Source organism: Sprattus sprattus (genome assembly GCF_963457725.1).
Source record: "Sprattus sprattus genome assembly, chromosome: 5".
NCBI classification, from domain to species: Eukaryota; Metazoa; Chordata; class Actinopteri; order Clupeiformes; family Clupeidae; genus Sprattus; species Sprattus sprattus.
In genome coordinates this window covers 28,109,674-28,128,912 of record NC_137924.1, presented here as the reverse complement: position 1 = coordinate 28,128,912, position 19,239 = coordinate 28,109,674, and the positions used below count along the sequence as shown (strand labels likewise).

At 45.5% G+C, this 19,239-nt stretch overlaps 1 protein-coding gene across 3 annotated transcripts in view; it reads left to right on the top strand.

Moving 5' to 3' along the window:
• The first annotated feature begins 611 nt into the window (after window positions 1–611).
• Window positions 612–19,239, top strand: part of gsk3ba (glycogen synthase kinase 3 beta-a) — a 58,428-nt gene continuing 39,800 nt past the window's right edge. For all 3 annotated transcript variants that reach the window (XM_080839231.1, XM_080839232.1, XM_080839230.1), the window contains exon 1: window positions 612–1,480. In XM_080839231.1, the coding sequence (XP_080695357.1) occupies window positions 1,393–1,480 (88 nt within the window). In that variant the 5' untranslated portion in view covers window positions 612–1,392. The remainder of the gene's footprint in view (window positions 1,481–19,239) is intronic.

Genomic DNA, 19,239 nt, shown 5'->3' with positions numbered 1-19,239 from the left:
TACTTTGTTTTCTATGTGTTTCCCTATAACACAGCCATACAAAATGTGCTATGCAGCCGAAGTTTACGAGATTGTGATTTGTTTTTGCGGGCAGATGTGGTTTGAGAGGGACTGCAATAGAGAAGAACTGCACAACCAGGCCAGTTTGTGTGACATGTCATTGAAGTCGGTCTCTCAGGCGCTCAGCTGACTAGCAACAGTGCTGCATGACTACCCGGTGCCTCATGAGTTGCTGCGTCACTATTGGTCTGCCCTACGTTCCCCGTCGAATCCAGTTGGGTTGAGGTCAATCAATCAACTAGGTACCCCGCCCAGCCAGTCATTTTAACATAGCCTATGACGCTTGGAACACCAGGGGCAGTATTAAGCAAATTACGCCATGTGTTCTCCAAGGGTGGCAAGGCTATTGGCTTACAGTGCCCCCCTCCCTCCGCCCATATTCAAAGAATACGCAGTGGATTGGCCAACTCCGACCTCCTCAGAATTTCTTGCGCTCCATATTTTCCGATTCTTCATGCAGTTAGTGGCCGTAACCAGGTCGCTTCGCCCGTTCACCATCACTATAACATACCGTTGTTTACGTAAAATACGTTTTATTGGTCGGGGTGACAAAGAGAGCGAGCAGAGACCGTCGGAGAAGGAATGAAAAAAGAATTTTCTGAAATGCTGAGTGGATTTTAGATAGCGTTTTCCTCTGGAACCGTAACGCTAAGCTACTTTTCAGAAACCGTGGCTATATCTGGTGGATTTCGAGATTCCCATCCGTGTTGATGGAGTTTCGTAAGACGGGAGGGTCGTTGAAAACAGCTTTTCAATTGGGCTATTGGAAAATTCGCATTTGAATCGTTGGTTGGGTAGAGCAAGGAAGCCGCCATGGCTGGTGCTGCTGGATCGTTGAGTCTCCACCTCAGAATATGAACAAATAGCTTACTTCATGGTCTGATTTTCTCATGACAAACAACGTCGTCTCTGACTTTTTAAGGAGAACAGAATACTGGAATTATTTTGTATGTTTCAATCAACTTGTATGAATCTGACGCGATCAAGAACAAGAGAATCGGTGTTTTTTCGGGGGAAACGGGGACAAGGCCGGGTTCATGACTATTTTTTACTAACACCGACTTTTAAAAGGCCTTGATCACAAACGACAAAGAGTCGGTTTTAAAAGGGATGGTTTGAAAGAAAGACTGTCAGTGGATGGGAGAAGGTAGCGAATCAGCTGAAGAAAAAACGAAAGAAAGGACTGAACGGGCGACAGTGTTGCTTTTTCCTTGCCTATTTTGTGAAAATATCCTCTATAGAGGTCGTTGAACAGTGCCCCACTTGATCAAAAGTGTGAACAGGCAATATCGGCCAATCGAGAGAAAAAAAACAGGGATTTACGATTGGAATATGTCGGGTCGGCCTAGAACCACCTCCTTCGCAGAGAGCTGCAAACCTGTGCCGCAGCCTTCAGCATTTGGGAGCATGAAAGTCAGCAGTAAGTAACCTGCGATTTTGGTTACTTTAATAGATCTACATACCTTTACATTCACGTTGTAGGCAAGAATGGGAAATATACCTTACATAATGGTTACAGTACAGGGCCTTAGCTACATGTTGCCATCATATCGTCCCACCAAGCATCTTTACGTTTAGACTTGGTAATTCTTTAAATGCTATTTGCTACACCTGACCCATTTACTAAGATTGAAGCGTTCCGTTTTAAGTGGGGTAGATATGTGACGTGCCCCACTTTTAAACTGGCCAGTGTAGGCTAATATAGCCTTCTCTTTTAAACTAGCAAACGTGCTGGGAGGCGAGAGGCCTGCATAGCCAGTCGTTTCTTGTGAGCAGCGTCCTGAACCAGCAACTAATCTTTAAGGATTTACAAACTGACACGGTTTACTTCGAGGAGTTTACTTTTTTTAAGGCTCTCGACCTGTTCAGACAACTAGGGGTAACGTCCTTAACATTTTGTGTAAGTGTTATAAATCCGGAAAGTTGCATGTGTCAGTCGCCGTGCATTCCATATATGAAGCTCGTACAATTGCTCGAAAAGACCGAAACGAGTTGTTCATGCTCCTTTTCGATGCAGCAAGTGGCAGATGTCGCTTGTGGCTCATTACGCAATAGTCCATAGCAAGGGGCGTCTCTCCATAGACAAGTTGCGTTCGACCAGAGTCCCCCCGCCCCGCAATGGGAGCTTGAGAATTTTCTACCAGCTGTGACTTTGCCATTGTCATGATTGGCAGTTAAAGAACAGACAACGTTTTGCTGATTGTCAGGGTACGCAAGACAGTGTCCCAGATTGTTATACAATGTTACCGCACACGCGTCCAGTCAGCCGTCAGCAGACTACGGTTGCTACATTGCTAGCCAAGGCCGGAGTAGCACTCGCGGTGGCACGTGGCTTGCAAACTGCGGGGCGTTTGCCAGGACGGGCACTGGCAGTGCAATATCAGTTCGTCACGGTAAATTAATTGGGTGCCAGGGAAAGGGGAAAAGACTAGTTCGAAGGAAAAATGAACACGTGTCTGAGGTCATTAGAAGGGAATGGAACGGCGTTATGTGCTGATGGGCATAGATGCCAACTAGTTGGCGCTGTGAAACCGTGGATTTTACGCGTTCCCGTAGACGCACGACAAGGCACAGAGCTCTAAGTGGTGCAGGCTTGAACACTTGTCCTTGGAGTTGTTGAGCCAGACAGCTGTCTCTTTACGTTTAGCCTTTGGTGACGTTTGGGCCACCTGTTCCATACATTTATTACATACAAGTGCAGTTTCTTTACCATGATGACATACTTTACTGTCGCTGTTTAGCTTTTATTAAGTATACACCAGTCCTAGTGAACTTAAATGAGGGAAGGCTGCGGAATAGCACGTAAAGCAATGACTTGCTACCTTTATGGTTGCTGCAGCAACCAATATGCCAGTCTTGAGTGGAATGGCATAGCATGTGTTTGTGAAAATCTAGTGTACACACACACACACAAACACACAAACACACAAACCTTGAATGCCCTCTGCCATGACCTGGGCAACAAAATTGATCGAGCCTCAGTTCTGCTCAATACCTCAGTTTGTGTTGAGTGCCTCTGGCAGGATCCAACTGTCACACACTTCACATCACCCCTCTCTCTCTCTCTCACTCACTCACACACACACACACACACACACACACACACACACACACACACACACACACACCCCCACCCACCATGTGCACATGTACATACATTGAAAAAGCAAACATACTAGTTCAGCGGGTGTTGTTGCCTACAGCATTTCTCAGTACAGGTAAGGTATACTGTGCAGTTAACCTGTTTGTGTGCTCTCTGAGAATCAAACCCATGACCTTGGTAGCTGTTGCGCTCTGCGGTGCCTATTGGGCTATGGTGTACACACACACACACGCACACACGCACACACACTCACACACACAGGTTCACTTACTGGGTACGCTATATTTGCATGCACTAACACATCTCCCTTCTCACACAATTCCACCACAGTGCACACACTTTTTGTGTGTTATTTGTGTTGCATCAGTTTGACCAGGCCAATTTGAACACAACACCACATCCTGTGCATAACAGTTCAGCAAAAGTTCTCCTGTCAGCCCCCTGTCCTTTATGGTGGGACTGTATGACTGGTAAAGCCAGTTTGTTAGGGAGTCTAGGGTTCCAGTTCATGCCTCAAGCGTGTTGCAGGGAGATGAGCTATATAATTGGCGTAAGGACGGTGTCCCCCTTGGGACATTCTCTGTGTGAGTGTGGTTCAGATCTGCACTTTAGGGAAGTGTGGTGATTTGAACTTTTCTGGGTGGTTGTATGAGTTTTCCTTATCAGCCCCCCAGGATCTTTCAAGGGTTTGTTGTGGCCAAAAGTCATTTCTCACAACTTGCAATTGAGGTGATTTTTGAGTTTTGGTTGCGGGAGTTTTTTTCTTTACTTTTTTTTTTCAGTTAAAAAAAATATATCTCAAACAATGCAGACATCCCATCTGCAAGCCGCCATTGTGGGAAATCATTGAATTCGCCTGAATTTGTGTTAATGAGCGCAAGATCGCAAAATCCTGGAGGGATTATAACCTGGAACCATCCTGATTGGCCCTGTATGCCTGGTGGTTCCAACTGTTGTCTGTAGGTGTGGAGGTGCTGAGCTAGTTAATGAGAGGCGGGAACACTTTAGGACACACACACACACACACACACACACACACACACACACACACGTACACACGTGAGGGAGCGAGTGAAAGATGAAGTGCTGATGTGGCAGTGTGGCTGGATTCCTGCCGTCCAGGAACAGATTGCAGATGAAGCGTCACTGGCACACTCTCTTGCTCGCTCGCTCTCTCTCTTGCTCTCTATCTCTCTCTCTTGCTCTCTATCTCTCTCTCTTGCTCTCTATCTCTATCTCTCTCTCTCTTACTCTATCTCTCTTGCTCTATCTCTCTTGCGCTCTCTCTCTCTCTCTCGCTCTCTATCTCTATCTCTATCTCTCTTGCGCTCTCTCTCTCTCTCTCTCTTGCGCTCTCTCTCTCTTGCTCTCTCTCTCTCTCTCTCTCTCTCTTGCTCTCTCTCTCTCTCTTGCTCTCTCTCTCTCTTGCTCGCTCGCTCTCTCTCTCTCTCTATCTCTCTCTTGCTCGCTCTCTCTCTTGCTCGCTCTCTCTCTTGCTCGCTCTCTCTCTTGCTCGCTCTCTCTCTTGCTCGCTCTCTCTCGCTTGCTCTCTCTCTTGCTCTCTCACTCTCTCGCTTGCCCTCTCTCTCTTGCTCTCTCACTCTCTGCTCTCTCACCATCTCACTCTCTCTTTCTCTCTGCTCCCTCCCTCCCACACTCTCTCACACACACCATCCCTCTCTCTCTCTATGAGCTCAGGGCAGGATGACCCTGCACATTACAGTCCCTGGCGGCAGCAGTGTTTGGCCCCAAACCCTGATGTGAAGATGGGAACAGTCCGCAGTGCCTGTAGGAGCTGCCCAAGCTTTAAATTAAGACGCTAGAAACGACACGCATCATTCAAGCCGTGTAAATGTGATGTCTGCCTAAACACACTCATTGTGGTAGAAATGTCGATGGGCAGTTTACCTTTAACTGTCGCTGTTATAGTTACTAGAGACTCACTAGACTAGGACAAGTGCAGAGTGATGACTGAGCCTAGCCTGCCTCCATTTAGCATACCGCAGGCCATCCAGTGCTGCTAGCTATACCGCCTACATGATGATGGAAGAGGAAAGGATGTTAAGTATGTGTTTATTTAGCATTATGAATCATAGTTTGCAAAGCACGTCAGTGGAATGTTTTATTTTTTTTCCTTTCCCTTTAAACATGGTGTGAAGATTTTTCAGGGACTCAAGTAGGCCATACTGTGTCTAAATGTGTGTTAGTCAGTTGCTCGTTAAGCTGCATAGATGTAATATTAAAACAGCCATCTGTTACTTTATTTTTTACCGGAAAGAGCCCACTGTGGTGCTTCTGAGTAGTGTGTGGGATGTCCAGACTTCTGGAGTTATTTTTGATAAATGACTGATAACCATGAGTCTCTGAACCCCGATGGTTTTGCCGTGAGCACATAACTAAGCAGTGGCAGTGGGTGGTTTTTTTTTTTTTTTTTTTTAGCATACGTAGAATTGCGCAAAAAAAGAATGCTCCTTTGATGTGATTTGTGGCAGGCGCCTTGTTAGTTGAACACACTGCAAATTAAGGTGCTGTTGTGCAACACACAGAAATCTGGTTACCAGCTTTGAAGGTTTCCACCAACTCGACACAGACACTCTTCTAAAAGTGCAACTGTGTATCAGCCAGTTGAACAAGATGGTCCTGTGTGGGTTTCTAATTATATAGAGAGTGCACGCAGACTGCGAAAATGCAAGGAATCGGGATCAGTCATCGTGGCCAGGCTTATGGGTTCCCCTGGACTTCCTGGTCAGACGTGAGTGCTGTGCCACAAGGAAGTGCCTTGCACGCGAGCAGTTGGTCCTCATTTAGAACAAGCTGTATCCCTCCGCAATCCAAATTCCAAATTCTTCCTCTTTGTACCAGGAAATTCCACTCCCCAGCCCACACCGCTTAACACTCGAAGGCAAGTCAATGGAAGGGGTGAAGAAAGATTCCTTTTTTTTTTTAATCCAGCAACACCAAAGTGGCTGTCTGTTGCTGTATGGGGATGTTATCAGCAGGAAACTTAAGCCAGTTTGGTGATACGTGGCGACATGGAGCCGGCATTTCAAGGTTTTTGCAAGAGTAGCTTTGTACAAAAAATTAATCTGCCGGGGATGGAGTTCTCTATAAACATTTCCATTAAGAGCAATGCTGGTCTCATGTCTCTCATTGTCTCCCATCTTCATCTTCCTTCCATCTAATTCTCTCTCTTTCTCTCTCTTTTTATCTGTCACTTACTGTGGCACCCATCAATCCAGCACATGCCGGTCTGGCAGATGTGAGTAGCTCCAGCCCGGTCTCATTGTTCCTGGGGAACAATAGTCATTCTACTAGGGAGGAACAGGAGAGTGTGTGGAGCTGTTTTTAGCCTGCAGGCGCTACCCCGCTATTCCCATGTGGGAAGGAAATATACCTGTCTCAGTGGGGTGCAGTTTTAGAGCGTGTGTGTGTGTGTGTGTGCGTGTGTGCGCGTGTGTGCGCGTGTGTGCGCGCTTGTTTCAAGGGGTTTAATGTGGAGCAGTGTGACTTTAACCATCAGAGGATTTTATTCTCTATCGTTTACACTCTCGCTGTGCTTACATTCTTACGTTCCTTACTTTGATTCTATGTTTCCAGTGGTTCTTTTCATCTGTGTTTTGATCTATGTGTATTGCACTAAGTTGTTCTTTGATCTACTGGTATTCACACTAATGTAGGTCAGTGGAGAGTCGAGAGAGAGTGAATAAGCTCCCTCCATCTCTCCCTCCATCTCTCTCTCTTTTATTTCTTTTTCTCTTTCTATTTTCAGCCAGTAAAGTTCTGGAATCAATGAAGGTGATTGCTCAGTCTTTTTTTATTTTTTATATATATATAAATCTTATGTTTATATCTTGTCGCCATGACGACAGAAAAGCTGTTCCAACTGTGCCACTAGCCGCCAGTGGCTAGGGTGTGATTCATTGAGGTGATGGATGCACACCCTTGTTGCCATGACGTTGTCCATGTGATTGATACCACCTGTATAGTCGTGTGGCGCTCGCACTCCACGTTCTGAGTGGTTCCCTGAGTGAGTTTCATTCTGAATCACCAGATGCCTAACTCTGGGAACATATAGGGTGGGGTATGACTAGCAGTACACCCTGAAGGGTTCATTGCCAGGCTTTGTTTGCAAGACCTGACGTGTAACCGTGCACAAGTGTAAAAATTGAGTGGTGTCAGCATGATTTCTGGCAATGTGATTGGCTGACTGCTCATCTAAGGAATCACCAGTGGGTTTGAGGTTGTACACATTGTCAGTCTTCAGAAAGGACCTGGATTGAACCCTTGTGGGCACCTTCTGCATGTCACCTTCAAGAAACGAAAGAGCCTTAATAGATAGCGACAGCTCAATGCTTTGTGTACAGTACATCAGAAATCTCTTGCACATGTGTGTGCACGCACACACACACACACACACACATACACACTCAGGTGTGGAACCTGGCGGTGGATCTGAGGAGTCCGCAGCATTATTGTAGCAGCTGGATTTAAGGAGGAGGTGTGTGTGTGTGTGTGTGTGTGTGTGTTATTCCACTCCCCCTGCTTTGCCTCCCCTCTCCTCTCCCCTCCTCGTTTTGTTTTCCGGAGAAGGCAGCTGTCCAAGAACAATGGGCCTCTTGTTTTAGCATTTAAAAGCCTCCGATCCGGCCTTATTCTTTTGGAATAGCCAATGCACTGAATTTAAAAGTGAGAGGGCAAAAGAATAACAAATCACACACACACACACACGTAGGGACACGGATACACAAGCACAGAGATTGTAAAAGTGTGTTCTTTTTGCAACTGACCAACTAGGTTTGGTTGGAAGCTGAGGTGTGTTGTGTGATGTCTGTAGTTTCGTTATCCAAGCTTGAGCAAGACTCGATTGTGGAGCGCTCGAGAGGTCTGAGCTGAGTGTTTGTGGCTAAGAGTAGCTTGCTTTGTTTGTTTTCCTAGTTGTGACAAAGAAGCACAAACTTTGACTCCTCTACTCTTAAGAGGGTGGGTGAGGGATGAACAAACACAGCTCATCACATACGGGGAGTGTCGAAGGAGGACAAGAAAGAGGACTGGAATGATCCATAGATGAAGGGTGGGGGTGGCTGGAAAAGCGGAATGGAATGATCCATAGATGAAGGGTGGGGGCGTCTGGACGAGACCCACACCCATCTCTGAGTCCCAGAGGGAGATTGGTGATCAGCCATTAGAGCTGGCCTCCTTTTCTGCTAAAGAGTAAGAAGAAGAAGAAGAAGGACGATTCTGTAAAAGGGGATTGTAAGAGCGACTAGAAGAAGGGGAATGGGTTCATTGGGGGATGTGTGTGAGCGAACAGGGTTCAGAAGGCGAGAGCATGCATATTTGTGGTGGTGGTGGTGGAGTGGAGTGGAGTGAGCTTATAGTGGAGAGGAGACAAAAAGGGGAATTTAACATGTTACAATAAATATGTTACAGCTGGCTGACAGGAGAATGGCTCAAATCCAGCTGACTGGAATCCCTAGTTTTCAAGGTAGAAAAACTGTTATCAGTTTTGTTCCCTGGTCGTGTCCAGCAGAGTACATAAATCATCCCCATTACCCCACCCTGTGTGTGCGTGTGGGCGTGCATGTGCGTCCAGACATCTATCTCTGAAAGGTTGTTGCAGGTGTATATCTCTTGAGCTATTCTCCTTCATCCATAAGGCTTAGGCTAGTCAACAAGGAAGTGTTGGTGACGGACCACCACATACAGCAGATGCTGTTATTATTACCCCACTGTGTGTGTGTGTGTGTGTGTGTGTGTGTGTGTCTTTCTGTCTCTCTCTCTCTCGACATCTCTGAAAGGTTGTTGCAGCTGTATATCTGTTGAGCTATTCTCGTGCAACCATAAGGCTTAGGCTAGTCAATTAAGTTTTGGTGATGGACCACCACATACAGCAGACACTGTTTTTCTGCTCAGGCACAATTTTCAATTTTGGTTTTGTACTAATAAAGAGTTTACAAACCACTTTACATTTCAATCAGATCATGAAGATGGATGCTTAAGTTAAAAATGTTTCTCTTTTTTCATGCTCACTCTCTTTTTCATTTGTCAGAGTAGAAACAGCCTGCTATTCATCATCCAGTCATCTGACTCGCTCTGTTCCTAAACTGCCATTAAGTCGGCCTCATTAAGCTCTTGCCGTACTTGGACGTTTCTGCGTAATGTTTTTTAAAGATACACCTGTTGTGTTTTAATGGAAAATGCCATTTGATAGATGAGGCTTTGCTGATCAGAGAAGCACTGCAGGAGTGTAATGTGATAATGTTCTCTCACAGACTCACCAGTGTCCTGCCCCCCCCCCCCCCCACCCCCCCTCCTTGTGTCTCATCCTCCCTCTTGTCTGTCTGTTGTGGTTTTTTTCCCTTGAGGAAGCAGTCATTGGACAAGAGTGCAGGGTGGAGTGGCTTAGTTCGTCTGCGGAGTGAACTCTAATGAACTGTGTGTGTGTGTGTGTGTGTGTGTGTGTGTGTGTGTGTGGAAATAGTGTGCAAGGAATAGATCTATGTGAACTATTTACCCAGTACAGAATGCAGACACAGACAGCATATCAAATCTACATCAAAAAACACTAGTCCACTAGTGAGAGTTGTGCTTGGGTGACAGATGGTGATTCAATCGGGACTCAGAGTCTTTGGATAGATACGAGCATGATCAGTGTTTTAAAGGTTAAGGCCACAGTTAGTCAGCCTTCCTTCTGAATTGTGTTGTACGGTAATGCTTCTTCACGGCCACCCACGCCCCCACCCATGAATCTAAATTCCCCATCTCACCCCAGCCCTCCCCATCTCACCCCAGCCCTCCCCATCTCTCCCCATCTCACCCCAGGCCTTTTCTACGGTGTCCTAAGTGGATAGATGTTAGCCATTAGAGTTATTGATCACCCAGTCTTTTCCCAGGGAGATGGAGGAAGCATCAGGTTGGCTGTCCTCAGGCAAGTAAATGCCTCATAATCCCACTCCACTGTCATAAAAAAGGCAGATTATAGATGGAGGCTCCGCACTGTGAAGATAAAGCTATCGATTTTCATAAGACTAACAGGGGGAGAGGAGGGTGTTTGAAGAAAGACTCCTGGCTACTCTCTCTCTCCTCCGTTCTGAGTCAGCTCTTTCCTTTCCAGAGGTGGTGATGATGCTGCAAACAAACACAAATCTGCAGTGCTTAGAGACACACACACACACACCATCCAAGGGAAAAAAAGGGGGAAAAAGATAAGTAAGAGCAATGTGAGCCTCTTGGTGGACCTGCCTCCAGAGAGGAAGCCTCCAACAAAGCAAAGGTCTCCACACTTAAGTCAAGGCAGGAAGGAAGTGGACTGCACGGCTGAGAATGAACTTGAAGGATGCTCCTGAACGATGCTCCTGGAATGGAGCAAGTTTGAGGAAGAAGAGAATACCTGTTTCTGTTTATTCCGTTTAAACATTTATTCAGCAGATTATATTTCTAATATAATCACTGAGAACATGTAATCAATTCATACAGTGTAATTGTAGTTGCTATATTATGTACAGATACACTTGTGTATTGTGTGTGTGTGTGTGTGTACTATATAGACTATATAGACATTTACCTGTATCTATATTATACATAATATACACAATAACTCTTTTGGAAGCTGTCCATTGTTTGGTGTGTTGAGTCTTTTTTTCCTTCTTTTAAAAACAACTCTATGCAAGATCTGGTTACATGGTTTGGGTCAGTCTCAGAGATTTGAATGTAAACCTCTGTTTCCATCCCCTACTCTGTATCCCCTCCTCTTTCTGGAGGCTCCCTGTTCATTTTTCAGCTTCTTTTTTTGCATCAATCAGAATAGTTTAAAGCAGAAACCCACTTAAACTTCAGAAAGGGAATGTCTCTGTTATGATGCCAAGACTGAAGTCCTTTTGGGATACATACTCATATCAGAATATGCCTTGAAAGTAAATGTCATACAAACACTAAAAAAAATTACTACATACTTTATTTTAACTGTGGAGACATAACCAAATTAGGCCAAATAAAAGCCAGTCACTGTACAGAATTGAATGGCATAAGAAGTTTCACATTCACAGGAGTTGGCCTTTTAGGCTACGAAGGGGCAAATAGCTTTTAGAAAGTGACAGGGGGGATGAGTCCTCTGTGTTTTTCGCATGTACACAGAGCCACTAACGGGTGCAGTGTCCTGACAGGCCCGCGCGTGAGTCTGCTTGGTGCCCTCACAGAGTGGATTAATCCTCCCTGACCTGCTATCCCAAAGTAATTGGGTTACGCTTGAGGAGGTGCCACTGTGTGAAATGAACACCCGGGCATGATGGGAAGTCCCTCCGCTCGGAAGCTGACCCACTGAGGATGGGTAGAAGAAAAAAACCCAAAAGAAAAAACACTGGCTAGATTCAAGGAAGGGGTGTTCGAAACACAGACACACTTGTCTTTGGCCAAGCGTACCAGATGTCTGCATAGGTCACTTTTAAACAGCCGACAGGCAGCACTAATGGAACCACATAAATGGACTGTTGCATTGTAGATTTGGGAACAACATCGCCGCTGTTATATGAAGGTGCCGGGTAACACATTAATCCAGCACATGTGTGCGTAAGGATTAAACACGTGGAGTGTTCCCTTACCCAAAGGGCTTAGTGCATAGGGAAATAACTTTTGTTCCTCTGTTATGCAATGTAATCATTGTCTTAATGACGGTGTGCTTTTGAACTATTGGTGAGACATTCAAAATATAAATGCAGAATGAACACAATGAAATCTTCAACAAATGGAGAGGTTTTTAAGTGCTTCCAATGAAAGCGTCAGTGGCCAGTCATTGTAGAATTCTGAATATTTGTTTCTCATACATCTCAAATTTGTGAAGTAGTTGATGATGATGATGGTGATGATGTGCTTGTTTCCACGGCAATCCAAAGAAAATGTCCCTCCCGATGCCATCATCCCTGGTTTGAGCACATCCCAGAATACACCTGGAGCCAGAAGTGGGTCAGGAGATTTGGGATAGACGTCATTCGGGGTACTGGGTCGGGGTCCTAGGATAACTGACATTCTGGACTGGCCTGTTGCTGAAGAGCAACATTGATGGTGCATCTGTGCCGTCGTCATGCTGATGCGGCACATCGTTTTAGACTGATGTAGGGGGGTTAGATATGACGTGGGGGGGTGTTGGATATGACGGAGGGAGTGTTGGATATGACGGAGGGTGGGGGGGGGGGTGTTGGATATGATGGGGGGGGGGGGGGGGTGTTGGATATGATGAGGGGGGGTGTTGGATATGACGGGGGTGGGGTGTGGGGGGGTGTTGGATATGGCGCGGTGTTGGTGGGGGAGTGTTGGATATGACAGCTAATCGGTGCACTCCTGTGCTGCTGCGCTTCCACATTCTTCTTCTTTCATCCACGGCTGCTCTCAGGATATTAAACACAGTTTTTCTTGGCTGAAAGTGAGAGAAATTCATCTTTTCTTCTCCTCTGAGGGAGAGCCAGGAGTGTGTGTGTGTGGGGGGGTGGGGGGGATTTGCCAGTTTGAGTTATACAGTGCAGTGCTTATCCTTCATCATTCCTTGGTCAGTGACAGTGCCTTTTGTATCTAGGACAGGACAGGACAGTGTGTGTGTGTGTGTGAGAGAGACAGAGAGAGAGAGCGAGGGTGTTTGTGTGTGTGTGTGTGTGAGAGAGAGAGAGAGTGTGTGTTTGTGTGTGTGTGTGTGTGTGCTGTTCAACTACATGAGCCTGTATTCTAGAGCCTTGATCTGCATCCATCCAGATCTGCCCTGTCTTGGATATATCAGCCTAACTAAAAAAACATGTTGCAACATTCCACACTGTTTGAGTGCTCTCTCTCTCTCTCTCTTTTTCTTTCTCCCTCTCCCTCCTACTCTTTTATATCCCTCCCTCCCTTCCCCCACTCCTCTCTTTTACTCTCTCTGTCTCTGAACAGACATGAAAGACTGTACTATCCCAAGTTGCCTGCAATTTCCTCAGTGGAAAGTGTGTGTGTGTATGCGCGCACTCACGTCTCTCTCATCTCATCACAAAGCTAGCGCTGTGAGATTCTTGGCATAGTTTATTTTTTTGTGAATCATCTGTGTGGTTGTCCCACTAGTACTGGTTGTCTTCGGTCACTTATCTCTCGTGTGTTCACTAGTTCTGGTTGTGTTTGGTTACTTATCCGTCTTTGGTCACTTATCTCTCATTTGTTCACTAGTAGTGGTTGTCTTTGGTCACTTATCTGTCATGTGTCCGCTAGTAGTGGTTGTCTTTGGTCACTTATCCGTCTTTGGTCACTTATCTCTCATGTGTCTCACTGAAGTTTGCCATCCTGTCTCTATTGGAGCAGCTGTTCCAATCTCCTCAGGCCTACTCCTAGTCTTCTCCTCTCACTGTACGGTCTTATTCACATGCTCCTAGAAATTCCAACAGCGTCGGCAGTGACAGCGATAACACTAAAAATGCTAAGCTAGTCTAGTCAGTCACTTCAGTACAGCATCAGCAATAGCAATGACAGCGCTAACACTCTCAGGAAAAAGACTAGCCTGTTTGGTGAGCCTAGTCTCCTATCACTCTATGATTCCTCTAAAAATACTAATGATAAAGGCTCCATAGAACATCAATGGCTATAACGATTATTGTAATGAGAAAAAAACCATGAACAAATGTAATGAAAGGTTCCTGGATGACTGGGCATTGCATATAAATCAGATGAAACAGTTAGGCTGTTTTCCCCATTGAAGGGTAGCATATGCTACACCCGCAGTAGCAGAGACTCTATGTAAGCAGAAAGGGACGTAGAGGAGAGAGTGAGCGCAGTGTGAGGTGTGTGGGTGGACGAGCGAGACGTGCTCAGCCGTTATCTCCACCAGGAGAGGCCTTGAGAGCGGTGACTCACGCAGGTGTGTTCTCCACGAGTGCTTTCCAGAGTTTAAGGGCTGTGACGGATCTGTCTGTCTCCTCTTCTAAATGGACAGTCTGCTGTGGAAACACCAAGGCAGATACTTAGCGTTATTTATAGTCTGGTGGTATTTTGGCTCGACAGCTGTAACAAAGATACCAACAGATTTCGCTAGAGTGTGCTGGCCGAGGTTGGCAGAAGAATTAGAAAGAACTGCTGAGGCTGCTAACTTTGCGAACGGAAACTTTTTATTTTTCATTGATTGTAGGTCAAGGTGGACTGCTCCCAGAAGGTACATATGATCCCATACAGTGTGTGGATGCGTAGGCTAATGCAAAGCATTTCAAAAAGCATAAGCTCCATCATTCAAAGATTAGTACTGTATGACGTCGTGCACAGGATTACAGCCTTCAGCTCTCCTCGCTTTCAGAGTCCAGATTGGGCTTTTGTTTGTGAATGGGAAACAAGCGAAGAACAATGCCCTACTCCAGCCAAATGGATAGCCACTGTATCTAGTCAAATAATGGTTGATGAATGGTTCTCCTGTGGTTCTGTGTCATCATCTGCTCAGCACGGAACTGGAACATGTCCGTACTCACACAGTGCTTCCTGGTGAGCTGAGCGGCCCAGAGGTGATGACTCACAGGGTGGTTTGCTGCTCGCTGCCCAGTCAGGCGGACAGACGGACAGACAGGCAGACAGACAGTACAGGAAGTTCAGGGTTTGGGTCAGTCGTCCCTGAGGGGGTGAATAACTGACTGGTGTCCTCCTGACACAGTTTAAGCGTGAGGTCTCAGTGTCTCAGACAAGTAGTGCTATTGTCCTGTCCACTCCCTGACATTTTACTGAGTTAGCGTGTCTGTCTGTGTGTCGTGTGTGTGTGTTTGTGTGTGTTTGTGTGTGTGTGTGTGTGTGTGTGTGTGTCTGTGTGTGTCTGTGTGCATGTACAATGGAAGTGGATGTCTTCAGACTCGTTCAGCCCTTTGGCACACTGGGTTTGAGGGGTGTCAGTTTCAGCACTTGTAGACATGCATGCATACACACACACACACACACACACACACACACACACACACACACACACACATACACACACCCTCCTGTGTATGGAAGCCCTGTATGTTTTGGGGCGAGGGGGCTAGCATTTAGCCCTCAAAGTTCTTAGCCAAGAACACCAACTAGCCTGGTGACATTCCCTACCTTGAGGGATCTCCTGAAGCCTGTCATGACATTTACTTATAGAACACATAATTTACAGACAATTTAGAAGACATAGTTTTAAGGTGCTATGTAGGGGTGTGTCACTTACCGGGTGTCTGCAAGGCATTTTGTCAAGCTTTCCATTGCTTACATCGGCAAACTCAACGGCAGAATTTCAATAATGACCAAAAATATATTACATCCGTTCCATATTAAAATCTGGAGATTGCTCTTGATTTATCTTCTAAAGCCAATTTCACAGTTTGCTGGTACCAATCTATCTCAATCAGTGATTTGAGGCCAGGGATTTAAGCAGACTAACGGTAATTGAAAAAAGTAGTAGAATCCTTTTTTGGTAAATTCATATGCTTTATTTTATGTTTGTTTTATTTTTTATATCCCGGTATTTTCAGAATTGCAAAATTCATGCGGTGGCATGACGTAATGCAGTTTACACCTAAAAGCCCGAAACACCACCAGGTGCTAATGACCTCCACTAAAATCTTGTGCCCAGGTGAAAAGTCAAACAGTTTATTGGGATTAGAATGAGGAAGCTGCTGCTCTGATGTTGGATTGAGGCCATTTGAGTGGCGCTCTGAATACATAACAACATGGACTTGAAATAGCAAGCCTGGTAACCAAATCACTCTCATTCACTTTTTAATGTGTGTGTGTGTGTGTGTGTGTGTGTGTGTGTGTTCATCTCATTGGTTAATGAGATGAACAGTGCACAGTACATCAAATCCTCCAACCATAATGCCAGTCTGATTATATAATTAAAAACCAGCTGCCAGTGGCAGCCTCCAACACTGTTGCATCAGCATGCACACAAACCTAAACAGGCAAGCAACGCATATTTCTCCCTCGCATTTCACTCACACAATCAAACAGTTTAAGATTAGGGAACTCATGGCACTCACATATGTTTAGTATTAACGGTAGTCGTAACGCGAGACAAAAGGCAAGACCTAAAACACCTTTCTGATTCACTGCCTGGCTTCACCAGTGAATATTGGTGCGACTCCCCGTTCTGCTGATGAAGGAGGCTTGTGGTAGATGCCCAGTTGAGGCTGTGTCATGCTGGCCTGCCTGTCACGCCGGTCTGCCGCAGACACGCTGTACATGCTGGCGCTGTCTGAGTGCTGCCGTGGCTGAGTGCCGAAGACGCCTGACTGGATGATGTGATTACAGAGTGGCCCTGTGGTCGGGATGAGAGAAGGGCAGAGGGGTCAATCACACGCTCACCACCACGGCATAGACAGACAGACAGACAGACAGACAGACAGACAGACAGGATTCAGGATGACATTCTCACTAGAGGAAGTCTCACAATGCACTCTCTGTGGAATGACTGTGGAGAAGTCAGTGTTCAAGATTTACAGCTAAAGAACAACACACTGGTATACTGTACATTTCAACTCAGATAATTACTAGCCCGTATAGACTTCTATTCATTTAGACAAACGTGATCTGGTGCTGTTTGTTAGCTGGTTAAACCAAGAGTGTACTTCTACAGTAAAGCCTAGTGCATTACTTTGACCAAGAGTGTACTTCTACAGTATAGGGCATTACTTTGACCAAGAGTGTTCTTCTACAGTATAGTGCATTACTTTGACCAAGAGTGTACTTCTACAGTATGGGGCATTACTTTAACTTCTAGTGTACTTCTAAGTATGGGGAAGGGCAGGAGGTAACACTTAAACCAATCTGACCACTCAGTGCTTTTAAGGAGGAAAGTACTTATTACTCATTTTTGTTTTGTTGACCAACAGTGGGCCTAAGCATTGGTTGTGTAAGTAAGTGTGTGTGTGTGTGTGTGTGTGTGTGTGTGTGTGTGTGTGTGTGTGTGTGTGTGTGTGTGTGTTAGAGAGAATGTGTCTGTGTGTTCTGTTGGATGAGCTGGGCAGGAATCCACTGAGGGCAAGAGTCTCATAGATTGTGTGTGTGTGTGTGTGTGTGTGAGCAAGCGCTGTGGTTTTACTGCTGTTTGGGTGCATGGAATGTTTCTCACGCTCTAAGAGGAAGTGCCTTGGCTCCCTCAGAACCCCTTTTTTGAACCAAAAAAACCCAACCCACTCCTGGTTTGTGAGCATGTGTGTGAGCGTGAGTTTGTGAGCGCGTTTGTGTGTCTGCGTGTGTGTTCATGTGTGCGTGAGTGCTCAGAGTTCATGTCTAAAAAATTCACACATTTTCGTCCACGTTGAGTTCTAGCTCCTTCCCCTGTCATGCATGATAAATTCATCGCCCAGGGCAGCGTGTTCATTTTTAGCCTTCTCTCCTCCTCAGTGCCCTCTTGGTTCCCCAACTCCAGTGTGTGCGTGTGTGTGTGTGTGTGTGTGTGTGTGTGTGGGGGGGGGGGGGGGGGGGGGGGGGGGGCAGCATGTCCATTTTTAGCCCACTCTCCTCCTCAGTGCCCTCTTGGTTCCCCAACTCCACGGCACAACTAACCACAGCATCGCCCCCAGAAGCCTCGCAGCCCTGCACACATTACAGGCAGTCAGAGACGGCGAGTAAGGCTGCAATGGATGGAAGAATGTCTTTGTATGACATTGGGCTTCACTGTGTCAGAGCATTAGTGTCGTAACCTACAGGCCTCTCAGCGTGCCTAGCATAGCCTAGCCTTTATTAATGTGGCACTGAAGCTAGCCTAGCATTATGTCAGCAAGTTCCACTGTGTCTATGTTAAAATATATATATCACTAGTAGGGCTGTAACGATATTGGATCGAACCGAGAAATCGACGAACCTGCATCGCGATGCGAGGAGGCAGAACCGCGACATGCCCTCAGCGGTCACTTGATACAAAAAGTTTGGTTCGGTAGTAAAGGCGGCTGCTTGCTTCAGCGTTGGGGTTAATTGTTGCGCAAAAGTTACTCAGTGCAGTTCATGCTCTCAAAGGTTGCGCGTGTTGTCATGAGCCTGCCATTTGCTTGGCAGATAGAAAGCTGTTTCCCTAACAGAAAGTCTGAAGCTTGAAGTTCTTTTCAAACCTTTGCTTGGGTAGCACTTAGGGGTGTGCCAAATAATCGTCATGACGATGCATCGCGATTCTGATTTTCACGATCTACTGCATCGATTGTTGACGCCAAGTATCGATTATTAATAAAAATAAAAAAATAAAACATTTTATTGCATGAATGGTTGGCGAACATCAAGCATTTCCGGCCGCGCGATACTGCGACAAGTCATTCATAAACAAAACATGCAGTGTATCCAGTAATAATAATATTTGTGTTAAGTAACCTCCAAAAGTCGTTTAAATAAATACAGCTATGTATGAACTGAGTTGCTTTGAGTTATCAATTGAACACACTATCCAGATCATACACAGCCAGTCAGCTACTGGTAATGGCTTAATTTTTTTCTAACAGTGTTCAGTGAAAATTCGCAATGCATCGCAATGCATCGCAATAATTCAAGTATCGCGATGCATCGTGATAGAATAGCATCGTGGCATGTGAATCGTGATACGAATCGAATCGTGACTTCTTTGGCAATACCCACCCCTAGTAGCACTGCTAAACTGAGCAGACATGCAGACTACATTTTAGTAATCTCATCACGTAACGTTCGTTTTCTAAAAACAATCACAAAGTATTGCATGTTTTACTGTGGTAAAAAATACGTTAGCTTAATGCTAACGTATATGGGAAATCCTATAGAGACCGTGCTAGGTATTAGCATCAATTAATTCACGTTAATGTTTTTGTATGAGCCTGACATTTGCTCTGCAGATAGATAACAGGTTCCGAAGTTTGTTGAATGTTTTACAACAGCATTGCTTTGAGTAATAAAAACCTCAATATTTGGTTATAAATTGTTTCTTAATTTTTTTATAGCTCATACTTATTCTAATGTGAATTAGAAAATATATTTTAAAAATCGCGAGGTAAAAAAATAAATAAATAATAATACTATCGTGGGGTGTATCGAACCGTGGGTCAAGAATCGTGATACGAATCGAATCGTGAGGTAGGTGTATCGTTACAGCCCTAATCACTAGGCGTGGTCGC